General features: G+C 44.2%; 1 protein-coding gene and 1 non-coding gene across 2 annotated transcripts in view; one reads left to right on the forward strand and one right to left on the reverse strand.

Moving 5' to 3' along the window:
- Positions 1-27,431, forward strand: part of LOC124624402 (peroxidase-like) — a 299,356-nt gene that overhangs the window by 131,821 nt on the left and 140,104 nt on the right. The window contains exons 2-3 of the mRNA XM_047149105.1: positions 525-677; positions 14,824-14,900. Coding sequence (XP_047005061.1) covers positions 525-677; positions 14,824-14,900 — 230 coding nt within the window. The remainder of the gene's footprint in view (positions 1-524; positions 678-14,823; positions 14,901-27,431) is intronic.
- Positions 12,007-12,081, reverse strand: Trnat-cgu. Its single transcript has one exon. It is a non-coding gene; the product is annotated as a tRNA-Thr (tRNA).

Genomic DNA, 27,431 nt, shown 5'->3' on the forward strand with positions numbered 1-27,431 from the left:
AAGGTGGAAGGTAAAAAACAAAAAAGGTAACTCTAGACATCTAAACATTTATCTAGAATTATCAGTCCATTTACAGATGGACCCCCTTAGAGAGTTAGGAAGTAATCCGGTCACCTTCTGGAGGGAAATATCGCAATTTAGTTTCAGTCTGTATCAGGTAACTAGGAAATAATTATCAGCTGAAGGGGGTTCAGTTCCAGCAGAAAAACTATTTTCAAAAGCTGTTGAAATGGTTTCTGCTCAGAAAATTAGATTATAATGTATCATTTAATATGGTTTCCCTTAATTTTTTTATTAATTCATAAAACTGATTCCTCACAATTTTAAATAACACGTGCAATCTTGAATTATAATCTGAATTCTAAACCTAAATATTCGGCACCGACCTTCCGAAACAACGACATTTTTATTCGATTAACCATCGATATTGATATTTAGTGCTGACACATTCAATTATATCGAACATCGATAACTCCATCGATATCAACGCCCAGTAACAGCGATATTTTTGTGTGTTGTTGCAGGCAGCCACCTTGGACCGCGCTGCTGCTATCGGTGGTGGCAACGTGCATCGCGGCGCATGCGCAGTTCCTGGGGGAGGAGTGCGCCCTGCTGCTGGACGGGCCGGGGCGCACCAGCGCCTTCGACTACGCCCTCAACGCCCTGCGCGGCTCCTTGTGAGTAGAGATGGCTCTGCCACTGGCACCACGCATTCTGCTGTTTCTAGTTTGAAATTTGCCGCTTTTGGCGTTTACTGTCACTCACATTGTTCTTCTTGAAGATTTGATACTACACAACTGGCCATTAAAATTGCTACACCAAGAAGAAATGCAGATGATGAACGGATATTCATTTGACAAATATGTTATACTAGAACTGACATGTGATTACATTTTCACGCAATTTCGGTGGATAGATCTTGAGAAATCAGTAGCCAGAACAACCACCTCTGGCCGTAATTACGGCCTTGATACGCCTGGGCATTGAGTCAAACAGAGCTTGGATGGCATGTACAGGTACAGCTGCCCATCCAGCTTCAACACGATACCACAGTTCATCAAGAGTAGTGACTGGCGCATTGTGACGAGCCAGTTGCTCGGCCACCATTGACCAGACGTTTTCAATTGGTGAGAGATCTGGAGAATGTGCTGGCCAGGGCAGCAGTGGAACATTTTCTGTATCCAGAAAGGCCTGTACAGGACCTGCAACATGCGGTCATGCATTATCCTGATGAAATGTAGGGTTTCGCAGGGACGAATGAGGGTAGAGCCACGGGCGGTACACATCTGAAATGTAGCGTCCACTATCCAAAGTGCCGTCAATGCGAACAAGAGGTGAGCGAGACGTGTAACCAATGGCACCCCATACCATCGCGCCGGGCGATACGCCAGTATGGCGATGACGAATGCACGCTTCCAATGTGCGTTCACCGCAATGTCGCCAAACACGGAGGCAACCATCACGATGTTGTAAACTGAACCTGGATTCATCCGAAAAAATGACGTTTTGCCATTCGTGCACCCAGGTTCGTCGTTGAGTACACCATCGCAGGCGCTCCTGTCTGTGATGCAGCGTCAAGGGTAACCGGAGCCATGGTCTCCGAGCTGATAGTCCATGCTGCTGCAAACGGGCCGTTGGGATCCAGCACGGCGTTCCGTGTTACCCTCCTGAACCCACCGGTTCCATATTGTGCTAACAGTCATAGGATCTCGACCAACACGAGCAGCAATGTCGCGATACGATAAACCGTAATCGCGATAGGCGAAACGTGATAGTACGCATTTCTCCTCCTTACACGAGGCATCACAACAACATTTCACCAGGCAACGCCGATCAACTGCTGTTTGAGTGTGAGAAATCGGTTGGACACTATCCTCATGTCAGCACGTTGTAGGTGTTGCCACCGGCGCCAGCCTTGTGTGAATTCTCTATAAAGCTAATCATTTGCATATCACAGCATCGTCTTCCCGTCGGTTAAATTCCGCGTCTGTAGCACGTCATCTTCGTGGTGTATCAATTTTAATGGCCAGTAGTGTATGTCACCTGAGCAAAAAAATTCCATCTGGGACCGGATGACATTGCAACCATTCTAAAGCTGCCCATGCCGACTTCTGGTGATGTACCTGTGAAGTGGTAACGCGATAGGACATCCGTGGGTAAATCAAGACCAGACAGACCTCATGTATTGACACACGGGAACCGTCGAGCATTGCGGAGGGTGGTTGTAAAACGTGGCATGAAGTTAGCGGAAGAACATCACGTTACAAAGTGCTAAAATAGTCCAGCTAGCGCAATCATGTGCGCAGGTAGTTCAAAAGAGTGCGGTACGACGGTCGGGCAATTCCTCATAAGCCACACTTTTCTGTACCCAATGCGACGCCAATGGGAAGTGAATGACTGGAAAAGAGTGGGTAGGCGTGATAAATCACACTGTACCTTGTGGCAACAACAAAGAAGTGTTTGGGTTCAGCGAATGCCTAGGAGACCGTTACCCACTATTGAGGGGGTAGTGTAACAGTATTGTTTTCTCGTGGTTAGGATGTGGCCCCCTCATTGCACTTAAGGAAAATGCGAAAGGATAGGAGCATTTTTTTACGGAATGGGGTACTTCGTACAGTAAAGGAACTGTATGGAGACGAGGATTGTTTCAGCATGACATTGCACCCTCTCACAATGTAGCATACTTAATAGTTTGTTGAAATAGATTGACCTGCCCAGAGTCTGACCTGAACGCTATGGAACATCTCTGGGATAAGTTAGAATAAATACTTCACTCCGGATTCCAGCGACCAACATCACATCCTTATGTGGTTTGGGTTCTTCAGGAAGAAGGGGCTGCCATTCCTCCACAAACATGCAGTTATCTCACTGAACGTGTCCCCAGCAGAGTTCAGACCTTGGTAAAAGCGAAGAGTGGACACAACTCATATTAATATCCACTAATATCCGAATACTTTTGATCAGATAGCGTGTTCTTCAGTATATTGACTTAGTTTTAATGGATTCCTTGTTTTCAAGGACTCACAGCAAAGATTTTGTGTTCGCTGAGTCAAAAGATTCCTCTTAATCTAGTAATACCAGGCATACCCATTGTTTTGTTATACGAGGCCAAATCAGAAAGCCTTTTACCTATTTTTAACGTGCATACAGGTAATGACAAATATACATCCAGTTCTATGTACCTTACACTATTTTTCCACATAGTCCCCTCAACGGTTATCGCATTTGTCCCATCGCAGTACTAAATGTGAGAAGTAGAATTCGAGCTGACTATGGACTGCTGTCTTAGCGTCATCGTTACTTGTCAATCGCTGTCCTGCCAGGAACTTCTTAAACGGTCCGAAATCGTGGAAATCACTAGGCGCAAGCTCTGGACTGTACGGTGGGTGGTCCAGAATCTCCCAGTAAAGTACGCGGAGCATTTCGGCAATTCTGATTGCCACATGTGGTCTCGCATGGTAGTGGAGCGGAATCACATTGTCTACATGAGAATCCTTCGGCATCTTTGCTTGACGGCAGCGCTCAGACCTGACAGTGTGGAACAGTCACTGTCGGCATTGATGGTTGTGTCTTGTGGCATGAAATCCAGCAGGAACAGTCCACGGCTATACCAGAAGGAATTTAACATCACTTTCCCAACAGATGGCGCTGAACTTATTTTTTTTTTTTTTTTCGCATGCGAACCAGGATGTTTCCACGCCATGCTCTGCTGCTTGGATTCCGGTGTGAAATGCAATATCCATGTTTTATGGCCAGTAACAAAGCGGTCCTGGAAACCTTCCCCCTCCTTGGAGGAGTACTGTTCTAGATGATCCAGTGAAGGCATCATTCGCTTACCTCTCGTGATGTCATCCAACTGCGTGGATACCCCCCGACATGAAACCATCTGGTACCCTAAGGAACAATGAATGATGTCGTGAGCGCTCCCACACGATATTCCCGGCTCCCGGGAAATAGCCATAATGTGAACACGCCGATCTGCTTTCACCATTGCATCCATGCGGGAAATGGTTTCGTCAGTCAGAGACGAACGAGGCCTCCCCAACAGCTTATTGTCATGCAAGACTTCACGGCCTGTGTCTAACTGACAATACCACCACCTCACAGTTCTGAAAGCGAGACTGTTTTCTCAACATGTGGGCTGCACTTCCCTGTAGATCTCAATGGGCGTTCGTCTCTTGCTCCATAGAAAATGAATCACACTTCGTTACTCTAACGCCGTGGACGTGTGAAGTACAACTACCAACTATCATCTTTAACAAGTGACGGCAGCGCCGTGCGGGGGAGATATCGGCAGATGAGGCCGGCACGAACCAAGAAAGGTCCAACGCTGGAAATGGATATGGTGGCTTCACGTTTACAGACGTAATTTGGCTAAACAAAAGTAGAGGCAAAGACTTTTCGATTTGCTCTTGTATTTCGGTCGGGAACAGGAAACGCCCCATTCCGGTACATACGTTTAAAAAGTCACCTCATCTCCCTGATTGATTGAAATCTAATTTTTTTGTATGCATACGATATTAGAGAATATCCTGTACATTACGGGAGGATGAGAGCTTGAAAATCCGAAATTCGTTAAACAGCAACTTACAATGTATGTATCACGGAGATCCCAGTCATCACAGCCCAGTTGAATAAGCTCGATCACATCGAAAATGGCACTCGTCATACAAGACGCGGCGCCAGCAAGTATAGAGGGCAGACGGCGCTGCCAAAGCTGTTGGGGCGGTGTAGGCGGGGACGGCGGTAGCGTCCACTTTCGCGCCTGCGGAAGGCGCTTCCAGGTGTGCGTGCCAACAGCCAGGGTCGGCGCCGCGCCTCCCCCGCCAGCGGTCGGTGAAGGCAAGCAGTAAAACGTCAGGCGGCGCTGGCTGGAACTCCGCCAGTTCCGTGCTGCTTTCACCCACTACACCACATTTTGGAACGGGCGCCGGTCACACGTACCTGCCATGCGAGCCTCTATCTGGGACGCCAGACTGTGCTATTTCGATTTGAATCCGAAGACATGGAAGACGACCATATGAGATTTTCAAGGCACATAACCACCTAACAGGATGATTCAGTGCACGATGATTCAACTGCATCTAACATTGTCGGTTTATGCAACCGGCAATGTTATAGCTGCCCTTCATAAACCCCGCGCGATATTTTCGCATTGTCTCTCTCGCTACGCGGAAGTTGTTAATACCGGGTGATCAAAAAGTCAGTATAAATTTGAAAACTGAATAAATTACGGAATAATGTAGATAGAGAGGTACAAATTGACACACATGCTTGGAATGACATGGGGTGTTATTAGAACCAAAAAAATACAAAAGTTCAAAAAATGTCCGACATGTAGCGCTTCATCTGATCAGAATAGGAATAATTAGCATAACAAAGTAAGACAAAGCAATGATGATGTTCTTTACAGGAGATGCTCAATATGTCCACAATCATTCCTCAACAATAGCTGTAGTCGAGGAATAATGTTGTGAACAGCACTGTAAAGCATGTCCGGAGTTATGGTGAGGCATTGGCATCGGATGTTGTCTTTTAGCATCCCTAGAGATACCGGTCGATCCGATTAACTTGCGACTTCAGGTAACCCCAAAGCCAATAATCGCACGGACTGAGGTCTGGGGACCTGGGAGGCCAAGCATGACGAAACTGGTGGCTGACCACACGATCATCACCAAACGACGTGCGCAAGAGATCTTTCACGCGTCTAGCAATATGTGGTGGTTCTAATAAAACCCCATGTCATTCCAAGCATGTGTGTCAATTTTTACCTCTCTATCTACATTATTCCGTGGTTTATTACGTTTTCAAATTTATACTGACTTTTTGATCACCCGGTACTACACAAAGAGTAAACAGGGCCTTTTTGTACGAAATTTAATGTACTTAAATTTTTGTACTGGGATACGTTTTCGATAGGGGCCACAGTTTTCGAGTTTCTTCGTGCCTCGAAAGCTTCGGACAAGTCTGCCAAAAAATTTAGATTTTGTGTTTATTACTGTTTGTCGAATTACATTTCCTGTTTTCTCATCCACATCAAACTCTCCCAACAATCCTTCAAAAACTTTTAGCAGCACGTATGTATCTCACAAAGCATGGGCATATAGCACAAAGAAATGTTTGTGACGAATAACCAGTCGAATATGACAACGAATGAGCGTTCGAGGCAAGTTAAAACTGTGCCTGACCGGGACTCTTACCCGAATTTTTGTGTTTTTCACGCAATGCGCTGTCGATTGTGTAACCAGAGGACGGCCAGGACCGACCTTGCTTCTCACCAAACCTTCCAAACCCCACTGAAGCTCTTGCAATATTGTAGAACTAGAATGCACAGGAGAGAAGACGTTGGACGACGTTCGATTCCACCACAGTCTCAGGCATATTACTGAAACAACACAGTTCTTTTGCTCTTTAGAGGAATATACACTAAGACAGATATTTTAGGTTATCTCAAATCTTTTTATTACCCTTTGTAGCCGCGTAATTTACGTACCAAAATTTCTAGAGTTGTCTGTATCTTATGCAGCACACCCAACATAAGCGCAGATGTTCTAGGTAAGCTGTTGGCATCGCACGCTCTCAAACTCGTTTCCAGATGTAGATAACAATTCAGAAAGCAGTACGGACGGTCCACTCGCCACATCCTGCTCCGTGTTCTGCTTAGGGCTTTCAGACCGGTCACTGACATGCCGCACGCAATCAGGGAGCAAATTAATGTGTACTCCAGTGGCCACAGAAGAGAAAGTGTAATCAGGATGACTAAGTGACGTATGTGCTAACTCCTAAAACATAAACTGTGTTGCCTAATGGGAGATAGTCTTGACAGGAAAGAACGATGGAAGAGCGAGATTTTAGTTGTTAATTTCTCGCTGATGTCAGTATCATTTGTCACTTGGTACCGGCTTAGTTGGTTAAGCTGGGAGCCGGCCGTGGAGTAGTGTAAAGGAATCGTCCTTCCCTTCGCTAGAAAATATTTAGGGAAACCACAGAATACATTGGTCCACCTCCATAGCTGAGTGGTCAGCTCGTCTCACTGCCATATGGATTATCTGGGTTCAAATCCCAGAAAGGATAGGGATGTTTCGTTGATAGGAGGACTGGAAAGGGACACAATCAGCTTCGTGGATGCCAGTTGAGGAAGTAGTGGCTCAAGGGGCTAGCTACTCAACGACGACCAAGAGCTATGTGATGAGCCGATGCTCCTCCATACCGCATCCGAATGACGCCAAATGGCACAGGATGGATATTGCGTGGTCACGTGGGGCTGGTCGCAGAGTTACGAATTAGTTATAGAATACACTGGTGGCCATTAAAAGTTAGCAATTAACGAAATTTTACTTATTGTGTTGTGTAGGAGGAATACAAGATTTAATTTTAGGTAATTTAGAAGCAAAATTTAGCACGCAGAGCTGCCATCTGTAGCACCATCGAGAGCTCTTACGCAGATAGGTATCCGCTCAAACCTACAGACAGGTGCGTCATTCCATGCTGTTTCAACTCTATGCTAGATTTCATCAATCTTATTGACTGGAGAGTGCTGCCGTGCTAGTCTTACGGAGTTAGATACTGGAAAACGTGCTGCTCAGGGCAACCGTCGAACACACTCTATACCTAGGTAGGACAGGATAGCATAGACAACGTGTGGTCTTGCATTATCTTGTCGAAAAACAGCGTCACAGAGAGCACGAAGATAGTGCACAGCCACCAGCCTTGTTGTTGTTGTTGTGGTCTTCAGTCCAGAGACTGGTCTGATGCAGCTCTCCATGCTACTCTATCATATGCAAGCTTCTTCATCTCCGAGTAACTACTGCAGCCTACATCCTTCTGAATCTGCTTGGTGTACTCATCTCTTGGTCTCCCTCTACGATTTTTCCCGCCCGCGCTTCACTCCAATACTAAATTGATGATCCTTTGATGCGTCAGAACGTGTCCTACCAACCGATCCCTTCTTCTAGCCAAGTTGTGCCAAAAATTCCTCTTCTCCCCAATTCTGTTCAGTACGTCCTCATTAGTTATGTGATCTACCCATCTAATCTTCAGCATTCCTCTGTAGCACCACATTTCGAAAACTTCTATTCTCTTCTTGACTAAACTATTTATCCAGAATGAGATTTTCACTCTGCAGTGAAGTGCGCGCTGATATGAAACTTCCTGGCAGATTAAAACTGTGTGCCGGACCGAGACTCGAACACGGGACCTTCGCCTATCGCGGGCAAGTTGGTAGAGCAATTCGAGCTTGTGCTGCATATATAATGACCCGGTCGTTAATGGGACGTTGAACGCTTTCGTCCTTGTACGTTCCAGCGCTGAAAATAAAAATAAACTGCTGGATGAATAAGCTCTTTCTCGTTCACCAACGGAAATATACACCGCCCATGATTGGTTAAAAATTGGCGTCAAGTAGTCTAGTAGTATTAGTCGAGTGCTGTTTCCACGCCCAAACACAAGCACATGGAAGTTGGCGGAAATGTCAGTTCTTATCTTACAGTACCACCAGGAATTTCACCAAGAAAAATTTTATTCTGTTTGACACCGGTGGAGGAGGACTACATTCACGTATCACTGCGATATCACATCGAAATGATGTAAAAAAAAATCGCGAAAGACTTTGTGGAAACCCGCACGTGGAACATGGGTAGCGTATAGGTTTTATAATCCATAAAGAAAAGATAAAGCTTTCTCTTCGTAAGCGCTTAATGATAGTACAGGAGCACTTACAAATTACCAACTTGCAATACCGTTACCTTAACAAAATCGGAGATTTATGTAGAAGTGAGAATCTCACACACACGCAGGTACCGCCACACGTGCACGTTGTTACGTGACAGAGTGAGGGTGCAGCCAGAAAGCAGGACAGCGCGCCGCGACTGTTTAGCGGTCCAGGTTCGGGCTCGGGTTCAGGCCGTGGCGCTATGTGGAACGGGTTTCGGGGCTACGGGGTGTCTCTGCGGTCGACCTCTGGCTCTTAGCGTGGAAACCGGCCCTCACCTGGGCGATACTTAATCTCTGGCCAACATTTCGGCCGCGCGTACTAAAGCGCACGCCACGAGCTAATTTCTTCTGTATTCCTTTGGCTGCCGAAAGCGGCTACGCCGCGCGGTCAGAGGCGTCTTGCCACGGTTCGCGTGGCTCCCCCGTCGGAGGTTCGAGTCCTCCCTCGGGCATGGGTGTATGCGTTGTCCTCAGCGTAAGTTAGTTTAAGTTAGACTAAGTAGTGTGTAAGACTAGAGACGATGACCTCAGCAGTTTGGTCCCACAGGAACTTACCACTAATTTCCAATTTGGCTGTCGAGCATATTTCGTCACCTTTGGCAAACAGTTTATCACAGCGACAAGGTTCCCGAGATAAAAGTGAAATAGTTAGGGAAAAAGTAACTCCTGTGGTTACCCTTCCGGTGCCGGTAAATTCAATTTCATAATCAGTTGTCCACCGAACCTACAACTTGTACAGAAATCAGACTCCAGATAGAGTCAATGTGAAAGGGAAGCTGTAGTTGAAAAGGAAGTGAGAGAGGGTTGTAGCGGCTCTCTATGTTATTTAACGGGTATAACAAGCAAGCAGTAAAAGAAATCAAAGAGAAATTTGGAGAGAAAATCGAAGTTCAGGGAGAGGAAATAGAAATTTTGAAGTTTACTGTGACACTGTAAAGCAGTCAAAGATGGGAACACATTTGGGTGAGCAGTTGAAAGTAATGAATAGTGTCTTGAAAAGAGGTTACAACATGAATATCAAAAAAAGTGAATCAAGGGTAACGGAATGTAATCAGATACATGCTAATAGAATTAGATTATGAATTGAGGAACTCATAGTAGTTGATGAGTTTCGATTTTTGGGCAGCAATTTAAGTGACGAAAACTGAAGAAGAGACGATATAAAATGCAGAGTAACAGTGGCAGGAAAAGCATTACTAAAAATGAGAAGTTTCTTAACATCGAAAATAGTCTTAAATGTTAGGTAGTCCTTTCTGATGCTATTTTTCTCGATTGCAGCCTTGTGCAGAAGTGAAACGTGGACGATAAATAGCACAAAGAGAACAGAACCTTTTGAAATATGATGCTACAGGATATTGCTGAAGATTAGATCGGCAGATTGAATAACTAATGAAGAAATACTGAATCGAATCTGCGAATAAAAGAAATTTGTGGAACAGCTTGAATGAAACAGGAGGTCGGATGACAAGACATATTCTGAGGTATCAAGATATGGTCAATTTGGTAAGGAAAGGAAGCTTAGGGGAGGGGGTGGACGAAAATCATAAGGGAGACCAAGGCTTGAGTAAAGTAAGCAGATACAGACGGGTGCAGAGATGAAGAGATTTGCACAGGACAACTAGGTTGGAGATCTGCATCACACCAGACCGTAACAACAATATCTGCTGGAGCGTAACTATCGATACCGACAAGTCATTGCTACGGTAACCAAATACAGTCAACTCCCCTACTACTACTTTCAACAAGTTCATGCAAATGCCCAAGGAGGGCAGTCTACACACAGGAACGATCAAATTATGTTTTTAATTTCGTTCCTTTATTTTAAATTAATTATGATAGGATTTGTTGTGAAACTTTAAGCATGTAATTCTTCACCAGTCTATATAGCATATATCACTTAAGAAGTATATGACTGGTTGTCAGTGATGTAATGGGCGGAGCTCACAATATATATTCTCGAGTAATGGTTTATTCTTCAGCTGACTTTGCCGGGCTGTTTTTAATACTGCTCCGCCCACCGCCACCAACCGCAATCGCGGGTGTAACATGGTACTTTCTTATTATCGTAGCTTTCATTTTATGTTTTTTGGCCGTACTAACATCCCTTTGTACAGGAATCCCTCTGAATGTGTATCACTATTGTATTGCATTACTTACGACCTGTATGTCTTAATTATAGATCGAAACATCTATTGCTATCGAGAGCGTTTTACTGAATTTTAAAATATTTCTAGTCACTTAGTCAGTAGTAAAACAAAGAAAAGGTTTTAGGAAATTCCCTGGGCATTCATAGAACACATTCCTCCTCTACTCAGAATTATCTCCCAGGTGTAGCTCCACGGGACACAATCTACAAATGTAATGAATATTCAGGAATACTTGAATATAGTGTGGTAGTGCCGTTACTGTTGGCAGCATACGTTATTGATCTAATGGACTGGCCCTGAACATAAATAAATGTAACGTATTATGCATAAAAAGTGAGGAAATCCAGTACCTTTTGACTAAGCTATTGAAGACAAATCACTGGAAATAGTAATCAACGTAAAATGTCTAAGGGTAACCATCCGGGCCGACCTGAAGTGGGACGACCAATAGTAGAAAAATCAGATGCCAGGCTGAGATTCATTGAAACAAGCTTAGGGAAATGTAACCCATCCATTAGAGAAGTGATCAACAACACACTTGTTATACCGATTCTTGAGTATTACTCATCAGTATTTGACCCTTTTGACGCTGGATTAAAAGAAGAGTTAGCGAATATCCAACGAACAACGGCAGGTTTCATTACAGAATCGCTTAGTAAGAGCGGGATCTTTACGGAGATGATCTACAAATTACAGTAGAAGATGCTATAAGAGGGTCGTTATGTATACGGAATTTCCTGTTGGAATTCCGAGAGCGAATGTTCCAAGAAAAGTTGGGTAACACATTACTTCCTCACACATACGTCTCGCGTATACGTGTTTCTCCATTCCATTAGCGATTGGAATAGGGAAAAGTGTGGAGAGGAGGGGGGGGGGGGTAATAATGGTACCAGCCACTGCGAAATGTAGATATAGATATAGAGGCACAGGATCTTAACGTCCCTACATTGACGGCGAGGCCATTAGTGAAGGGATACGAGCCCGGACAGGTGAAGGATGGTACGAGGGAGTCGTTCAATATGTAATGCAACGCGGACACATTCTAGGTGATGAACAGATCACAATGAGAGATGAAATGATAATTAAATAGACACCCTAGCTGCAAACAGGCGTCGACACACTTCACTGGGGACATGTTGAAAATGTGTGCCCCGACCGGGACTCGAACCCGGGATCTCCTGCTTACGTGGCAGACGCTCTATCGATCTGAGCCACCGAGGGCACAGAGGATAGTGCGTCTGCAGGGACTTATCCGTTGCACGCTCCCCGTGAGATCCACATTCCCAACATGTCCACACCACTACATTCGTAGTGCGCCTAATAGATGTTTGCCCATCATACTCATTACTCGTGGCAGATTAATCTACCAAGTCCCGTACGAGTTCGGGCATAGCGTGTGCGTTCACACAAGAAGGTCAATGGCCAGGAAGCCATATTTTAACTATATATGACGGTAGTAGTGGTTTGGACATGTTGGGAATGTGGATCTCACGGGGAGCGTGCAAGGGATAAGTCCCTGCAGACGCACTATCCTCTGTGCCCTCGGTGGTTCAGATGGATAGAGCGTCTGCCATGTAAGCAGGAGATCTCGGGTTCGAGTCCCGGTCGGGGCACACATTTTCAACATGTCGCCAGTGAAGTGTATCAACGGCTGTTTGCAGCTAGGGTGTCTATTTAATTATCATTTCATTTCTAGCAAAGCTGCATGGTCATCCACGGTATGTGTTCTTTCGGGAACAGATACTACCGTCATATATACACAATGAGAGACCTAGCTGCACAGCTGCACGTCTCTGTTGGTTGTGCTGACACTCAAAGGTGTGTCTCAGCTGGGTTCCTTCCCACCTAACAGAAGACCATGAAGAGTAACGAGGGCCCATCTGTGTGGAATTCCACGCTTCTGCGTTACGAGGATGACCGTGACTTTTTTTTCTAACGATGTCAAAGACGATCAAGCATGGTTTCATCACTTCGATCTGGAAAGTAAATGACAGTCAGTGGAGTGGCGCCAGACCACCTCTTCTCCGAAGCAAAAGTTCAAAGCCGCACCCTCAGCCGGTGAATTCACTGCGATGGTCTTCTGGAACTCTGAAGGGATTATTCTATTTGATGTCCTCCTTCATGGTGCAAAAATCAACTCTGAAGTGTTGTGTGCTGCCTTCAGGAAACTGAAGAAACGACTTAAGCGTGTTCATTGCCACTTAAATGTGAAGGAACTTCTCCTTCTCCATCACAATACAAGACCTCACATAAGTCTGCGCACGGGACAGGAGCTCACAAAACTTCGTTCGATTGTTCTTCCCCATCCACCCTACAGCCCGGATCACGCGAATGGTACCATGCGGACATACAGGCCTTCCCAGTAAGGTGGCGTATGGCCGTCGCATTGAGGGATATTACGTTGAAAAATCTGCTTTCACAGAGAAATGTTTTGCATTGCTGAATGAGCGCCCCTCCTTCGTTGATGTCAGCAAAAAATTCATTTACTTACGTTTGTATTGCATTCCCCATCTTAATGTCTGCTTTACTTCTCTGTTCGATTTGTAGCGTTATCGGCGCGTTTAAACTGAATCTAGGCTGCGCTGTCCACAGCTGGAGTGCGCGCTACGCAACATTAAAGTATCATTAAAAGACAAAAAACAGAAAGTCAAATTACCTGTATATTTGATTCGTAAAAACTATGACCAGCCGCTGCCTATATGGTTTTAATTTCCATTTAGTACAATTTGTAAGAAGAATGAAAAAATAGACGGTATCTATTCATTGTTGGCGCTTCATTTAAGAAAAAAATGCACATACCTTCAACGCACAACTCTTTTCACAACGTCAGGACAATGTTTGACGCTAGTCAGATTCTTTTGGCCGGGAATGCCCTCTTTCCTTGTGCTAGTGTGCCTTTAAGTCCTCCTTGCTTCGTCTGTCATTTGTTATTTTTCTTCCAAGCTAGCAGACTTCCTTCTCTTGATCATGATCACCAATATCCCTAATCTCATTTCTGCTGTTCGAAAGTTCTTTCGTCTGTCTTCCGTTTACTGTCGGCCCATATTCTGCACGCATTAAACTGTTCACTGTGTTCAATATGTCCCGTAATTCTTCCTCGTTTTCACCGAGAATAGCCGTGTCCTCTGCGCATGTTATCGCTGATACACTTTCACTCTGAATTTTAATCCCACTCCTGGCCCTTTTCTTTTAATTTCCACATTGCTTCTTCGATATATAGCTTGAAAAGTATTGGCAAAATCAATCCGAGCACTTAGTTCTTAGTCTTCAATTTTTTATTTTATCTTTTGGTTTTAAAGTATAACTCTTTAAATACAGATATATGATTTTCAGTCAGCGTAATTGCCTACGTCATGCGATTTTAGAAGCAGAGGGTAATTGGCCGGACTTACGAATTGTAGGCATGAAACCAGGCGTTACGACAACAATAGTTAGGCTGCATAAACACTTACAAGTGTAATGTAGTACTGAACTAGGACGGAATTTACAGATGTGTCATACTGGAAATTACTGTCCACAGTCTCTACAGTACGCTATGCACCAGCTATCCATCACCGGTTATAATCATTATGGTGCACACCTTAGTTCATGTGACCAATTAGTTGTATATTGTTTGCTTGCTTCTCCCATCATGATTTAGTTTACAGCAGGATTAGTGTACTTCATTTAATTGTGGACTGAAGCTGCGGCATTCAGAATAAATCTCAAAACATGCTATTGTGTATGTTTACCTCTTTGCATTTTTTTCAAGTATTGTGAGTTTTCGATATATTATTTATTTGTTATATTCATCTCTCAGGCTGAAAACAATCTGAGCCACATACGATGAACACATGTCGAACGCATCAAAGCCACTGCAACAAAAAGACTTCAGTGTTAGCATATACTTTTTTTTTAAATGTACGATAATTTATATTACCTGTAACTATATATCTCGGCTGACTGGTTGCTCCCTCTGTTCCAGCGGCTACAACGGTCAACAGACGTGCATCACATACGACGCCGTCAACCAGGCGTACCTGCAGGCCAGGAAGCGCATCAGTAAGTACCAGTTCAGTGATGGCTGTTTCATGTTTCACTTTTACGTGTACAGCTACAACTACGTTACAGTCCAACGCCACATTCCAATCGTACTTTTCATTAGATTTTAACTATAATCGCCTGTACGTGAAAATAGTGCTGCGAAAATAAGTATGAAGAACAGGCAACAAGAAATTTGTGATTGCTGTTGACATCACTCTGGATGCTCTGTGAAGCATGGCCACGTGGGAAAGCATGATTTTTGGTCACTTGTTTTTTAGTTGTGTACTGTCCAGCATTATATAAGCTAATAAATCCAAGCATAGGTGGCCAAAATAAATAATCAATGAAACTAATTATTTAAATAAAAACCGGTTTTTAATGTACCACGTTTTTAAATTGAACTACAAGCTATAAAATACTTTCTCTTAACGCCAAACAAATTCCTAGCCCCATGCAAATAATTCTGAAAATTTGTGATTGTGAATTTTGAAAAGCTATGAAAATATTTATAAGCTTTAAAATGAAAACCGTGGGGCGCATGCAACAGATAACAGTAGGGATGTGAACTATTCGTCACACGCTTCCATTACTAAATCCTCTGCGATATATATTATGGTGGAGATGGTGTAAGAAACACCCTGACAGCACATAGCAGCAGTGTTGCCAGTTTTCAACCGCAAAGTGCTGACGGCTGCAGGAGGAAACAATAGCCGTCTACAGACCTGTGACAACACTGAGGCATTGCCATAGAGACGTTTACAAAATGGCGTTACTCTATTGGTTGTGGTAGGCCCGCTGTGTGTGTGTGTGTGTGTGTGTGTGTGTGTGTGTGTGTGTTAGTTTCAGTTTTCTTATTTATGTCTTTCTCTTCATCAAAAGTTCTGTCGCATCCTCGGTACCAGAAATGGGACACCTATTAATGTGTTACTGGTGGTGGTGGTGGTGGTGGTGGTGGTAAGTGTTTAACGTCCCGTCGGCAACGAGGTCATTAGAGACGGAGCGCAAGCTCGGGTTAGGGAAGGATTGGGAAGGAAATCGGCCGTGCCCTTTCAAAGAAACCATCCCGGCATTTGCCTGAAACGATTTAGGGAAATCACGGAAAACCTAAATCAGGATGGCCGGAGACGGGATTGAACCGTCGTCCTCCCGAATGCGAGTCCAGTGTGCTAACCACTGCGCCACCTCGCTCGGTTTAATGTGTTACTCATGACTATTTTGTTATCCTTATGAGGCATTTTCCTAGAAAACGTCAGTGTTTCTATTTTTGCCGGCTGGGGTGGAAGAGCGGTTCTAGGCGCTACAGTCTGGAATCGCGCAACTGCTACGGTCGTAGGTTTGAATCCTGCCTCGGGCATGGATGTGTGTGATGTCCTTGGGTTAGTTAGGTTTAAGTAGTTCTAAGTTCCAGGGGACTGATGACCTCAGATGTTAAGTCCCATAGTGCTCAGAGCCATTTGAAGCATTTTTTCTATTTTTGTTATTGATAATTTAGGTTTATATTGTTTAATGTATGTACCGCTACATATAATTTATCTTCACTATCCTGTATGGTTACCTAGTCGTCGGCAAAAAGCATCGTAATTCGAATTTATCTGTCCCAACGGTCGGGAGAGAGGTGTGCGAACCAAGTGCTCCTCCATTCCCGTGATGCCATTGGCCGTCGGGCGCGTGTGGCCCGTCTGAGGCCAGACCGCAGTACTTCACCTTACTTCCCCAATAAATTATTCTATACCCCTTACCCTTAAGTGCTCCTCCAATTTCGAATCGTTTCCTATTATTACCCGTACAAATTTAAAGGAAGTGTTAGGATTCACAAGTTTCTCAGTGTCCTTGTAATCGAAAACCATAGCGTTCTTTCTCTTTGATATTTCAATATCTTGAATTTATCCACAGTTAAAAAGAGTTGAAATATGTTAGGAAGAAACAAAAACACTGTCCAAGTCGTTCCGAATTTATTTACGATAGCAAAGGTACTTTCTTTTTAACGACAGCGTCTTTAACGACAGCATTCTCAGCGAACAATGTGGTATGCTGCTGGTCCAATTGTATGTGATAAATGGAATTGGAAATTTGTTTTAAGGTCTTATGGCACCAAACTTCTGAGGTCATCGGTCCCTAAGCTTGCGCCCCACTTTAACTTAAACTAACTTACGCTAAGGAAACACACACAACCGTGCCCGAGGGAGGACTCGAACCTCCGACGGGGGAGCCGCGTGGACCGTGCCAAGACGCCTCAGAACGTGCGGCTAATGATGAATGCTTCATTTATAATTAAGACGTTGGTCTTAACCGCTTCTTTGGGAAACACACAGCGTTACTTTAGTTCCCGCTGAACATTCGCCGTCCAGCATAATTTACTGGGTTCTATGAGTAAAACTTCTTAGAATCACCTACAGCAAACTCTGATTATCCGCGGCCTATTTCTCCCGCTTTTTTAACACGGAAGTGGTCACGGGTGACCGAAAATTCTACGTTACAACCTGAGTGTAGTAAACAACATGCTGTTCAAACACTGCAAGCACTGAACTGCAACGGTCGCGGAAGATAGTCATTGGTTTCTGTTAGTATCGAACATTGTGTCAAAAACGAAAACGTATTATGTTAACGATACAGCAGAAAATGGAAATAATACACAAATGCCAGACGAAGACGATACTGCTACACGAGATCAGGCATTGATTTACAACATGCGTGAAACAGCGAACTATGATGGTCAGAAAAAACGAAGACAAAATAATTAAATTTGCTAGCAGTTCTGACTCATCTAAAAGGTCTCTCAAAGCGGAAAACTATAAAAATGTCTACATATGCAGAACTGGTTAAAGCCATGTTGTAGTGGTTTCCACAGAAAAGAGCAGAGGGCGCACAAGTATCTGGCCCAATACTCGCCAAACAGGCCCAGTTCTTTTAAGAAACCTTGGGGACTGAAGGAGATTTCAGTGCATCTTCTGGCTGGTTAACGAGTTTTGAACTGCATCATAGTATCCGGAATCTTGCCACCCAAGGAGAAAAGTTAAGTCAGCATAATAAGGCTACTTATTTTATAATGATTTCCAGAAGTTCACTGGAAGAGAAAATTTAGAGCTAGAGCAAATATACAATGCGGACGAAAGCGGGATGTTTTGGAGGTGTCTGCCAACAAAGACTTTAGCTTTCGAGACAGAGCGTAGTGCGCCTTGTCATAAACCAAGCAAGGAAAGGATAACTGTGTTGTGTTCTGCTAATGTATGGAATCACATATAGTTAAGCTTGGTGTAATAGAAAAAGCTAAAAAACAGCGCTTTTTCAAAGGACAACAAATGTATAGTATACCTGCGCATTACTTTCACCAGAAAGGGGCCAGGATGGACCGCACAATATTTCAAACATGGTTCCACAATCGCTTCGCGCAACAAGCGCGATAACGCTTAATGCTGTGAGGTTTACCTGCAAGAGCTGTATTGTTACTGGACATTGTACCGTCGCGTCCGAACGAAAATATTCTAAAAACGGATGAATGGTTGATATTTGTAAAATTTTTACCCCATAATGAGACAGGCTTAATCCAGCAAATGGAACAGGGTACCATTGGTGCCGTGAAGAAAATTTATAGAAGAAATCTGCCACAAAAACTTATTGATCAGGGCATCAATCTTCAAACATTCTGGATACAATTAACTCTGCTAACCGCAACTTATTAAGTATCGGAGTAACATAAAACAGTCAACCATAACCAAATCATGGAAAAATATTAATTCTAAAATTGATGAAATCAGTAGTTTCGTTGACGAAGAGGACTGCTCATTAGTAACGTTAGTTGCTCTTTTGAAAATTACTCCAGAGTGTGAAGCTGTTGAAAAAGAAAAAAAATTCCGATTGGTTTGACGTCGTCCTCACAAAGGCAGGTCATGAGATGCTGAGCCACAATGGTAACAGCCGGCTGAAGTGGCCATGCGGTTAAAGGCGCTGCAGTCTGGAACAGCAAGACCGCTACGGTCGCAGGTTCGAATCCTGCCTCGGGCATGAATGTTTGTGATGTCCTTAGGTCAGTTAGGTTTAACTATTTCTAAGTTCTAGGGGACTAATGACCTCAGAAGTGGAGTCCCATAGTGCTCAGAGCCATTTGAACCATTTTGAACCACAATGGTAACATTCAGCGAGTACAAGGGAAATCCGAGGAGGAGAATGGCAGTGATGAAGATGACAACATTCCGCCAATTCCAGAAACAGTAATCAGTCTTGCCTCACTCAGCACTTGAATGGACCGAGGGGCTACTGGACTACCTGGAACAGCAAGAAGATGCTCCCCATCCTGACAAGTTGGTGGTGCGATATGTAGACGACAAGCTACCTCACTGAGACAAAAACCAATTCAAGACTACTGTGTTTCAATGTAGTGTAATTTAACGTGAAACTGGATTCTACTATATTCTTTGTAAGCACTGTATTTTCACAGATACTACAATGATTAAAGAAAATTTACTATAAAGATTAGTTAAGTGATATTAGATTATCCGCGGTTTTCAAGTCCCCAGTTGTCGCACCTAATCGCGAATTTATTGTATTTGCAAGATATCGTGTGTATAGCTCTGCAGCCGTGTTCACAAGAGTGGTTTTTGTTAAACCCGTGCTTATGATTTGGAAGAGGCTCCTACATTTTTCATACTTCTAAAGTACACAGTCTGGCAGACGGCAGCACACGCATATGAAACACGTTCTCTAGTCGACTACATGAACATAATTTATTTTTAAATTCTTATGTCTTTTATTGTTTATCACTCAGTCCTTTAATGTACGCGATAGATTTCTGCCTGAAAAAGCATCAAACACTTGACCGTTAATGGCATGGGTGTGCTGTCGATCGTCGAATGACGTTCTCGGTAGTAAGCAGTTGCTGATCGACAGTCCCAATATGGTGTTCCATTCCCTTCACTTGATTGCTATTGGTGCATAAAGGACGGTATTCATTCCATTAGTCTCTCACTAAGGTATAATGTAAGGCTGTCGTATCGTTGTTTCGATTACGCGTGACGCACAGCATGGCACTTACTGCTACGCTAAATCGCTAGTCCCTCACAAAGTATTACTTATTTACCACATGTAAAGGCATTTCTGTGATTACTTTCGCTTTGGAAACAGTTACATGATCCACCAAATAGCAAGAGCTGATGGCTTTGTGCTACACCTCACAATTTTGTGTGTATATAGTTATTTAGCTAAGATTAAGATGGGATTCGTTTTTCGGAAAATTTGCTCTTGGTCAAAGGACCAAGCAGAGTTATGCAACAGCTGTATCAAAAATAGATGGCAACACAGATTAGCAAAAGTTTACAATCGTTTGTTAATAAACTTTTTACAACAGTTAACTGGAGTGTGAAGATGGTGCGTTGTAATATAGATCAATCTTAACTTGCGATAATCTACCTCTAGTCCTAAATTCAGTGAAAGACGACTAACGTGCCTTCTGTAATGTCAAGTTTGGCTCTTCTTGGCGGCGACTGCAGCTGAATTCTGAGACACTCGCTGACGAACTCTGCTGAGGTACTGACTAACTACAGTGCTCCAACACAGTTAAAGAATTACTTTATCGAAATCCTGCAATTGTAAATTTGAAATTTGGCTGGAAGAAGCCTACAACCTTTCCTCTGTAACTGCGCAAAAGCGTGGTGACTGCGACGCCACCTTCGGGCTCAGCGATGCTTCAAACAGCAAGGTGTCGGCACATACCAAATAAAGGCTGTCAGTTCAGAAGTTTACGTGAGGAGTAAGGTGGGTTAACTATATCACATTGGCACCAAATTTCACCAAAATTCTGCCCAACGCTACCGAGGACGTTTAAGACGATGGAAAGGCCGTCACATCCCTTTTACCGACCTCTCACTCCTTGTTTTGTCGCCTTTATGATAGACGTCTAAACCGTGACACTCAGCGTTGGAATCATGCCAAGGAAAATATTTCAGACGCACCGCCGGTTGGAATCGATTCGAAAAGGCCTCAGGGGATAGCATAAAAGACAATGAAACCACTTCTCGTGGGGGCGTCGATTCCCACACGTTTCGCTGTCGAGGACGGCAGTTCGTCGTGCGATATGTAACAGTACGACGTTCTTAACAACCTTTGACACGGACGCCTCAACCCTTCTCTAAAGACATCGTGGGCCTGCAACACCGCTGAACGTTACCTGATCACTGTGGAGTGGAATGCGACCGCGATTTTTGCTCTGGTACACACCGTGGAAACCACTACGAACCATTCAAAAGCATTCGCCGAAATATGAACTCGATGCGAAGCAGCAAAGTGTGTTTATGCTTTTTCAGCCCTGTCGCATGATCATGAGGGACTGAATATCAATATTTGCTTGAAATAAACCGCAAAGGGTCTCTCGCTACGGCCCACGCACCTTTGCTGAGCACGTTAAAAACGTGCCTGTCAGAAACCTCGCTCTAGCGCATTAGCTGGGTTTTGTCTGCCATTAAGCGCTACAGTAGCCACAAGGGCGAATTTGTGTCGAAGTCTGTCGGGTGTATTTTTAATGTGCCCAATGAAGGTGAGACCGAGGGCATTGCCGAACTGGGGATTCTTAGATGGACCGTTAGTCATTTTATTCGCGCACGTGTTAATGTTGCATATCCCCCGTGATCACGCCACAGGAGGACGCAAATAGGAGGACTGAAAAACCGTAAGCATCCTGTGCTGCGTCGGATCGCGTTCAAATTTCGTCGAATGACTTTGAACGGTCTCTAGCAGTTCCACCCTGTACACCAGAGCAAAAACTGCTGCCGCACTACACTCCAAAGGTGTCAGATCACGTTCAGTAGTGTACATCCTCACGATGTCAGAGTAGGGTTGACACGACCAGCGAGTGGCAGCAGTGCCGATCGTTTTCCAAGAAAGTCGTCCCATTGTCTTTTTTCGCCGTTAAATTTGCGGGAGTGAACGTCCCAAAGGAAGGGGTGGTCTCATTGATGTCGTTTATGTCACCATGTCGGTTCAGAGAGGTGGCTACCCACAAGCAAAACCGCGTCATTTCAGCGCTGGGTGTCGCGGTTATGCCTTTCGCCGCAAAGGCGTCAAAAGAGTGGATGAAATGCGGGCAAGAGGGAGTATGTCGACCTTCGCACGGTGACGTTGGGCACAGTAGTGGTGAAATTTGGTGCCAATGTGACGTAATTAACGCGCCTTACACCTCACGTGAACTTTTGGGTTGTGACCTTTTTTCCGCATGTGCCGACGCCTCACTGTCTGGAACGTCGTCGAACCCGAGTGTGACGTCACAGGGCTCCACGCCTTTGCACCGTTACAGAGGAAAGATGTAGTCATCTTTTACTCAAATTTCAATGACAAGGTTTCTAAAAGGTGATGCTTTACCTTTGTTGTGCGATGTAGCTGCTGGGTGGAGTCGTTTGTGTGCTTATATCCACATTTTCCGGATGGATGCCCACTTGGGAACTATTTGTGTGACACTAGACGGAAGCATTACACAGTGCTTGTTAAGTGCGCCTTCTATTGGAGCTTAACCGTAATTAAGTTGCGCCTGAGTCGTACGCGGCTCGGCGATCATCTATTTAAGCTTCCTGTATGTTCTGGAGGACACAGCAGAAACTTCAGAAAATTCCTACCGAAAGAGAGTACAAGTCTTTGGGGTATCCACAAAGGCGTGAATTTGACAATGGAAGCAACAAGGTTAATGCACATGAGAAACTTGGTTCGAATCTGTATTTAGGCATTCCGCCAGCTTCCTTAAACGAGTAAAGCAATTGCTATAATTGTTTCTTGGAAAAAGCCACGGCAGAGTCCTTCCCCAGCTGAGCTGCTCAGTGTCTACGGATGTCGGTGTTTACTTTCTTCCTTCGAAAGATACAACAGAGGGGAGAATTTTTGAGCAGGAGAAAGATTAAATTGCTTAAACCATACTATCGAAAGATGTTCGATGTATTAGACAGTCCGATAAAAGTCTTTCTTTCTTTGAAAGTTTGAAAGGGGAGGGGGGGGGGGGGGGAATTCCTAACACCTGCTGTCATCTTGTACATTCTTCCAGTTAACGTTCTCCAGTTGTTCCCTTCCTCGCCGATTCGGCCAAGAACCTCCTCATTTCTTACCTTCTTAATACACTTAATTTTCAGCAACCTTCTGTAACACCACTCCCCAAAAGTTGCTATTCTCTCTTTTTCTGAATTTCAATCAGTCCATTATTCAGTTTCGTAAAATAGTTTGTTCCGTACGTACATTCTAAGAAATTTCTTTTTGAAATTCAGGCCTTTTTTTTTTAGTAGTACCCTGTTAAAGCTAGTCTCCGTTTCACATCTTCCTCACTTCGTCTGGGACGCATTATTTTGTTTTCGAAGCAGCAGAATTACTTCACTTCGTTTATTACATGCGTTCGACTTTGATACCAAGTTCGTGGCTAATCTCATTATGAAAACATTATCACATGGTAAGAAGATGTATAGGACGGCATTACTCCAGAACAATCTACTTTCCGTTTAGCTTATCTCACAGACTCTTACATAAAGAGCGTACTGGTAAGCAAGACCTTACACTCAGTACAACGTAAGCCGAAATCATTTAATACGACATTGCAATGCCTGTGTTATTCTGATTACGATGCAAATTTTCTTTGGATACGCGTGCATGTTTGAAAAAACAGGCACTGCGTCGACTACAGCCGTTATGAAATACATTAAATGCATTCGCAATTGCGAATAAGGACAACCATCCGCTATAGAATAGAATGACGACACTGAAAATTTGTGTTGAACCGGGACTCGAACCCAGATTTCCCGCTTATCGCCAGCGGTCGCCCTACTATTTGGCTATCCGTTCACGACTGATAGCCAAACCCAAACTTCCATATGTCGTCAAGCATGTGCCTACGACCTGTACTCGTACATCCATTGTGTATATTTTCTTACAGGTGAGACGTTGTACTTTGAAGTCGCTTGGCCGGTATCGTCAGATAATTACGATACTGCAGTGCCTGTGTTATTCTGATTACATGCATGCATATCCAAAGGAACCTGTTATCGTAATCAGAGTTAGGCAGGCACTGCAATATCGTATGTATCTGCCGATACCGGACAAGCGACTTACAAGTACAACGTCTGACCTGTACGGGAATATAAATAATTGATGTACGAGTACAGGCCGTAGACTCATGGTCGACGACATGTGGAAGGTTGATTTGGCCGTGAGTCGTGAACGGATAGCCAAACGGTAAGGCGACCGTTCGCGATAAGTGGGAAATCCGGGCTCTAGTCCCGGTCGGTACAAATTTTCACTGCCGTCATTCCATTCTACAGCCGATGGTTGTCCTCATTAGCAACTGCGAATGTATTTTATGTAAAATCATTTAATTCCGTAGAGAAAATTTAGCAATGAAAGTTGTAATTCACAAGATAAATGAATGAAAGAATCGTATATTGAATCTATATATTTGCAACAAAGACCATCTAGCACTTACACTCTGTGTTGCGTTGCAGAAGTTTCCAATGTACACTATTTGTTCAAAAGTATCCAATAACCCTTATGCAATAGCGAATTGACCGCTAGCTGTCACGAAGGCGAACTCTACGTAAAAGGAGGCGGGGAGTGAGGTGCCAGTAGAGAAGTGGGAACAGAGAACGAGTCAGCCAGGAGTGCTGGGCGACTACCAACGTGGCCTCGTCATTGGATGACACCTAACTGGCAAACCATCGGAGACATTTCGACCCTCCTGAAACTGCCCAAGTCGACTGTAGATGACGTCATTGTGAAGTGTAATCGCGAAGAAACAACCACAGGCAAACCAAGAGCAGGCAGACGTCATGCACTGACGAACAGAGGCAGTCGAGCATCGCGGAGGGTGAATGTAAAACACCGCTTTAAATCAGCGGAAGCAATGACTCGTGAGTAGCAAAATGCTACCAGCAATCGAGCTAGCACAATGACTGTGAGCAGGGAGTCAAGAAGAATGGAGTACAATGGTCGAACACCTCCCCATAAGCCACACAGTTATGAAGTCATTGCTGAGCGACGCTTGAGATGGTGTAACTAGCGACGCCACTGGACTGTGGATGACTGGAAACGAGTGATTTACAGTAATTAATCACGCTATACCCTGAGTCAGTTCGCTGGAACGGTTTCAGTTTGGCTAATGCCTGCAGAACGTTATCTGCCACTACGTACGGCGCTAGCAATGGAGAACGGAGGAGGCGGTGATACGATATGCGGGTGTTTCTCGAGGTTGTGGTATGGTAACCTTATTACGCTTAAGAAAACGCTAGATGCGGGAAGATAACTGCGTACAATAGTGAAACAGTGTGGAAACAGTGATTGTATCACCATGACATTGCATCGTATCATAGGTAGCATCTTTAAGACAATAGTTTGTGGACAGTAACATTTCTGAAATTGGCTGGCCTGCCCATTGTCCCGTCCTGAACCCGATGAAACACCTGTGAGGTGAGTGGAACGTCGACATCGCTCCAGACCCCAGCGTCCAACATCGCCCACTACCTTCTCCGGTTTCGGCTCTTAAGGGAGAATGGGCTGCCATTCCTTCACGGACATTCAGACACCTCACTGAAACTGCCCCAGCTGTGGACACACCCTATGTTAACGTCCACTAACAGGTGTCCGGATTTCTGATCGGATAGTGCATTCTTCTCCCCATCCGACTATTCAGTTTACTCCACATTAAATGAATAGCCATATGGAAGTGGCATCCGCTTTATCCACACACCAAATAACGAGCTAGAAGTGCTGGTATCAGTTATCACGCACATCGCCTGCTGTACCGTGGCCTATAGACGCCTGCGTTTCACCTTGCAATGCTAAATAATTGAACGTCACACGCGCGGCATGGAAAGGACAGCTGCCTTATAAATTGCTCATTCCCTCTATAAGCATCTCTAAGAATTAAAAAGATTTTTTTTCAATTTATTGGCTTTCAGGCCGTGCCCATTCAGCCATTTTGATAGTGGAATGTCAATTGCGACTTTTTTATGTATATAGACTGAAGCGGCGAGTGAAAATTTGTACTAAGGGTGGAAATCGAACTCCTGCCTACCGTTTTTTTCTTGTAAATCTAATTTACCCGTACTTCGCACCGCCACTTAAACTCTACCATCAAAAAAAGAAATGAATTATCCCTCTTCAGGTGTTGCCCTAGCTTTTCCCAACAATTCTCCGAAGGGATACGTTCCACAGGTCTATAATTTCTTTTTATTGTTTTGTAATTACATGATTATCATTAGTAAAGACTTCAACGGCAGTGATGGCGGCGATGAAGATCATCAGAACGGCGGAACTGGTGGAAGAGGCAGGCTTTTGTATAAAAGCACCAGACTGTAGCGTCTGCTCCCACAGTGGGCGGCTGCAAAAGGTGTCTGTCCCACATGTTAGTGGCGGCCTCACTTATAATTCTAAGCTAAATGCTTGAATTTTTATCATCGAAAGGTTCAACTACCTTTCCCCAAACCAAACTTTAACCTAAGACATGATGGTAAATTTCAAAATGAAAACTACTCCAGGAAGTAATCAATATTCCATCGCTATTCATGGCGGTGCAACTAGGCCTTTGGATCCTGGAGAGCCTAGAACATCATGTAAGGAAGAGTCGGAGCTTCCTAGTACTTCTTCAAAGATAAGACCCAAGAAAAAACATCTACTGGGGACTCTGAATATCAACACACTTCTGAAAGCTGGAAAACTAAAACACCTAACAGACACTCTCAATCAACGCAACATACTTATATTAGCTCTTCAAGAAACAAGGTATCTGGATGAAAATGCATTTTAATCAGGTGGATACAGGATCTACAAAGGAAAACCAGCCATTAAAAATTCCAATAATACGACTACATTAGGGACCGCATTTATGGTCAAACAGCAACTTACGGAATCAATAACTAATTTTAGCTCCCCATCAGAACGAATTTCATTTCTGACGTTCAAGTCAGGCAATAAACGCTACACTATTATAAATGCCCATGCACCTATTAACCGCTCGGCTAATCCCGCTCGGCGGTGGCGCACACACCTGCACGGTCTACCCTGGCACGCCTCCCTCCTCGATCCAAATTCAGACTGGCGCCCCAGTCTACTTTAAATCCCCCCTTAGACGCCAACAGAATTGCCGAGGTTCTCCATGTTCTGGAATAGCAGCTCAGCATCGACCGTAAACGGGAGATCCAGCCTGAAACCCCAGGTGCACGAACTTACACAGATGACATCGCCGATAACCTCGTTTTGAGCGCCCGTAAGCACCAAACCAAACAAATGAAATGACACAATTTCAGAGACTTTACTGGTCCCGTAGACATATGATTTTATGTATATAGATTGAAGCGGCGAGTGAAAATTTGTACTAAGACCGGGAACCGAACCCGCGTCTGCTGCTTACTAGCCAGGTGCGTTAGCCACAAAGCCACCCTGGCACAGCAGCACATACAACTGCGCGGGCTACCCTGGCTCGCCTCCCTCCTCGATACACACATAAAATCATATTTGTATGAGACAAATAAAGTGAAATTGTGCCATTTCATTTCTATAAGTATCTGAGCCTGGATTTCATGCTGGACCCCCTATTAC

Source organism: Schistocerca americana, chromosome 1 (genome assembly GCF_021461395.2).
Source record: "Schistocerca americana isolate TAMUIC-IGC-003095 chromosome 1, iqSchAmer2.1, whole genome shotgun sequence".
Classification (NCBI taxonomy): Eukaryota; Metazoa; Arthropoda; class Insecta; order Orthoptera; family Acrididae; genus Schistocerca; species Schistocerca americana.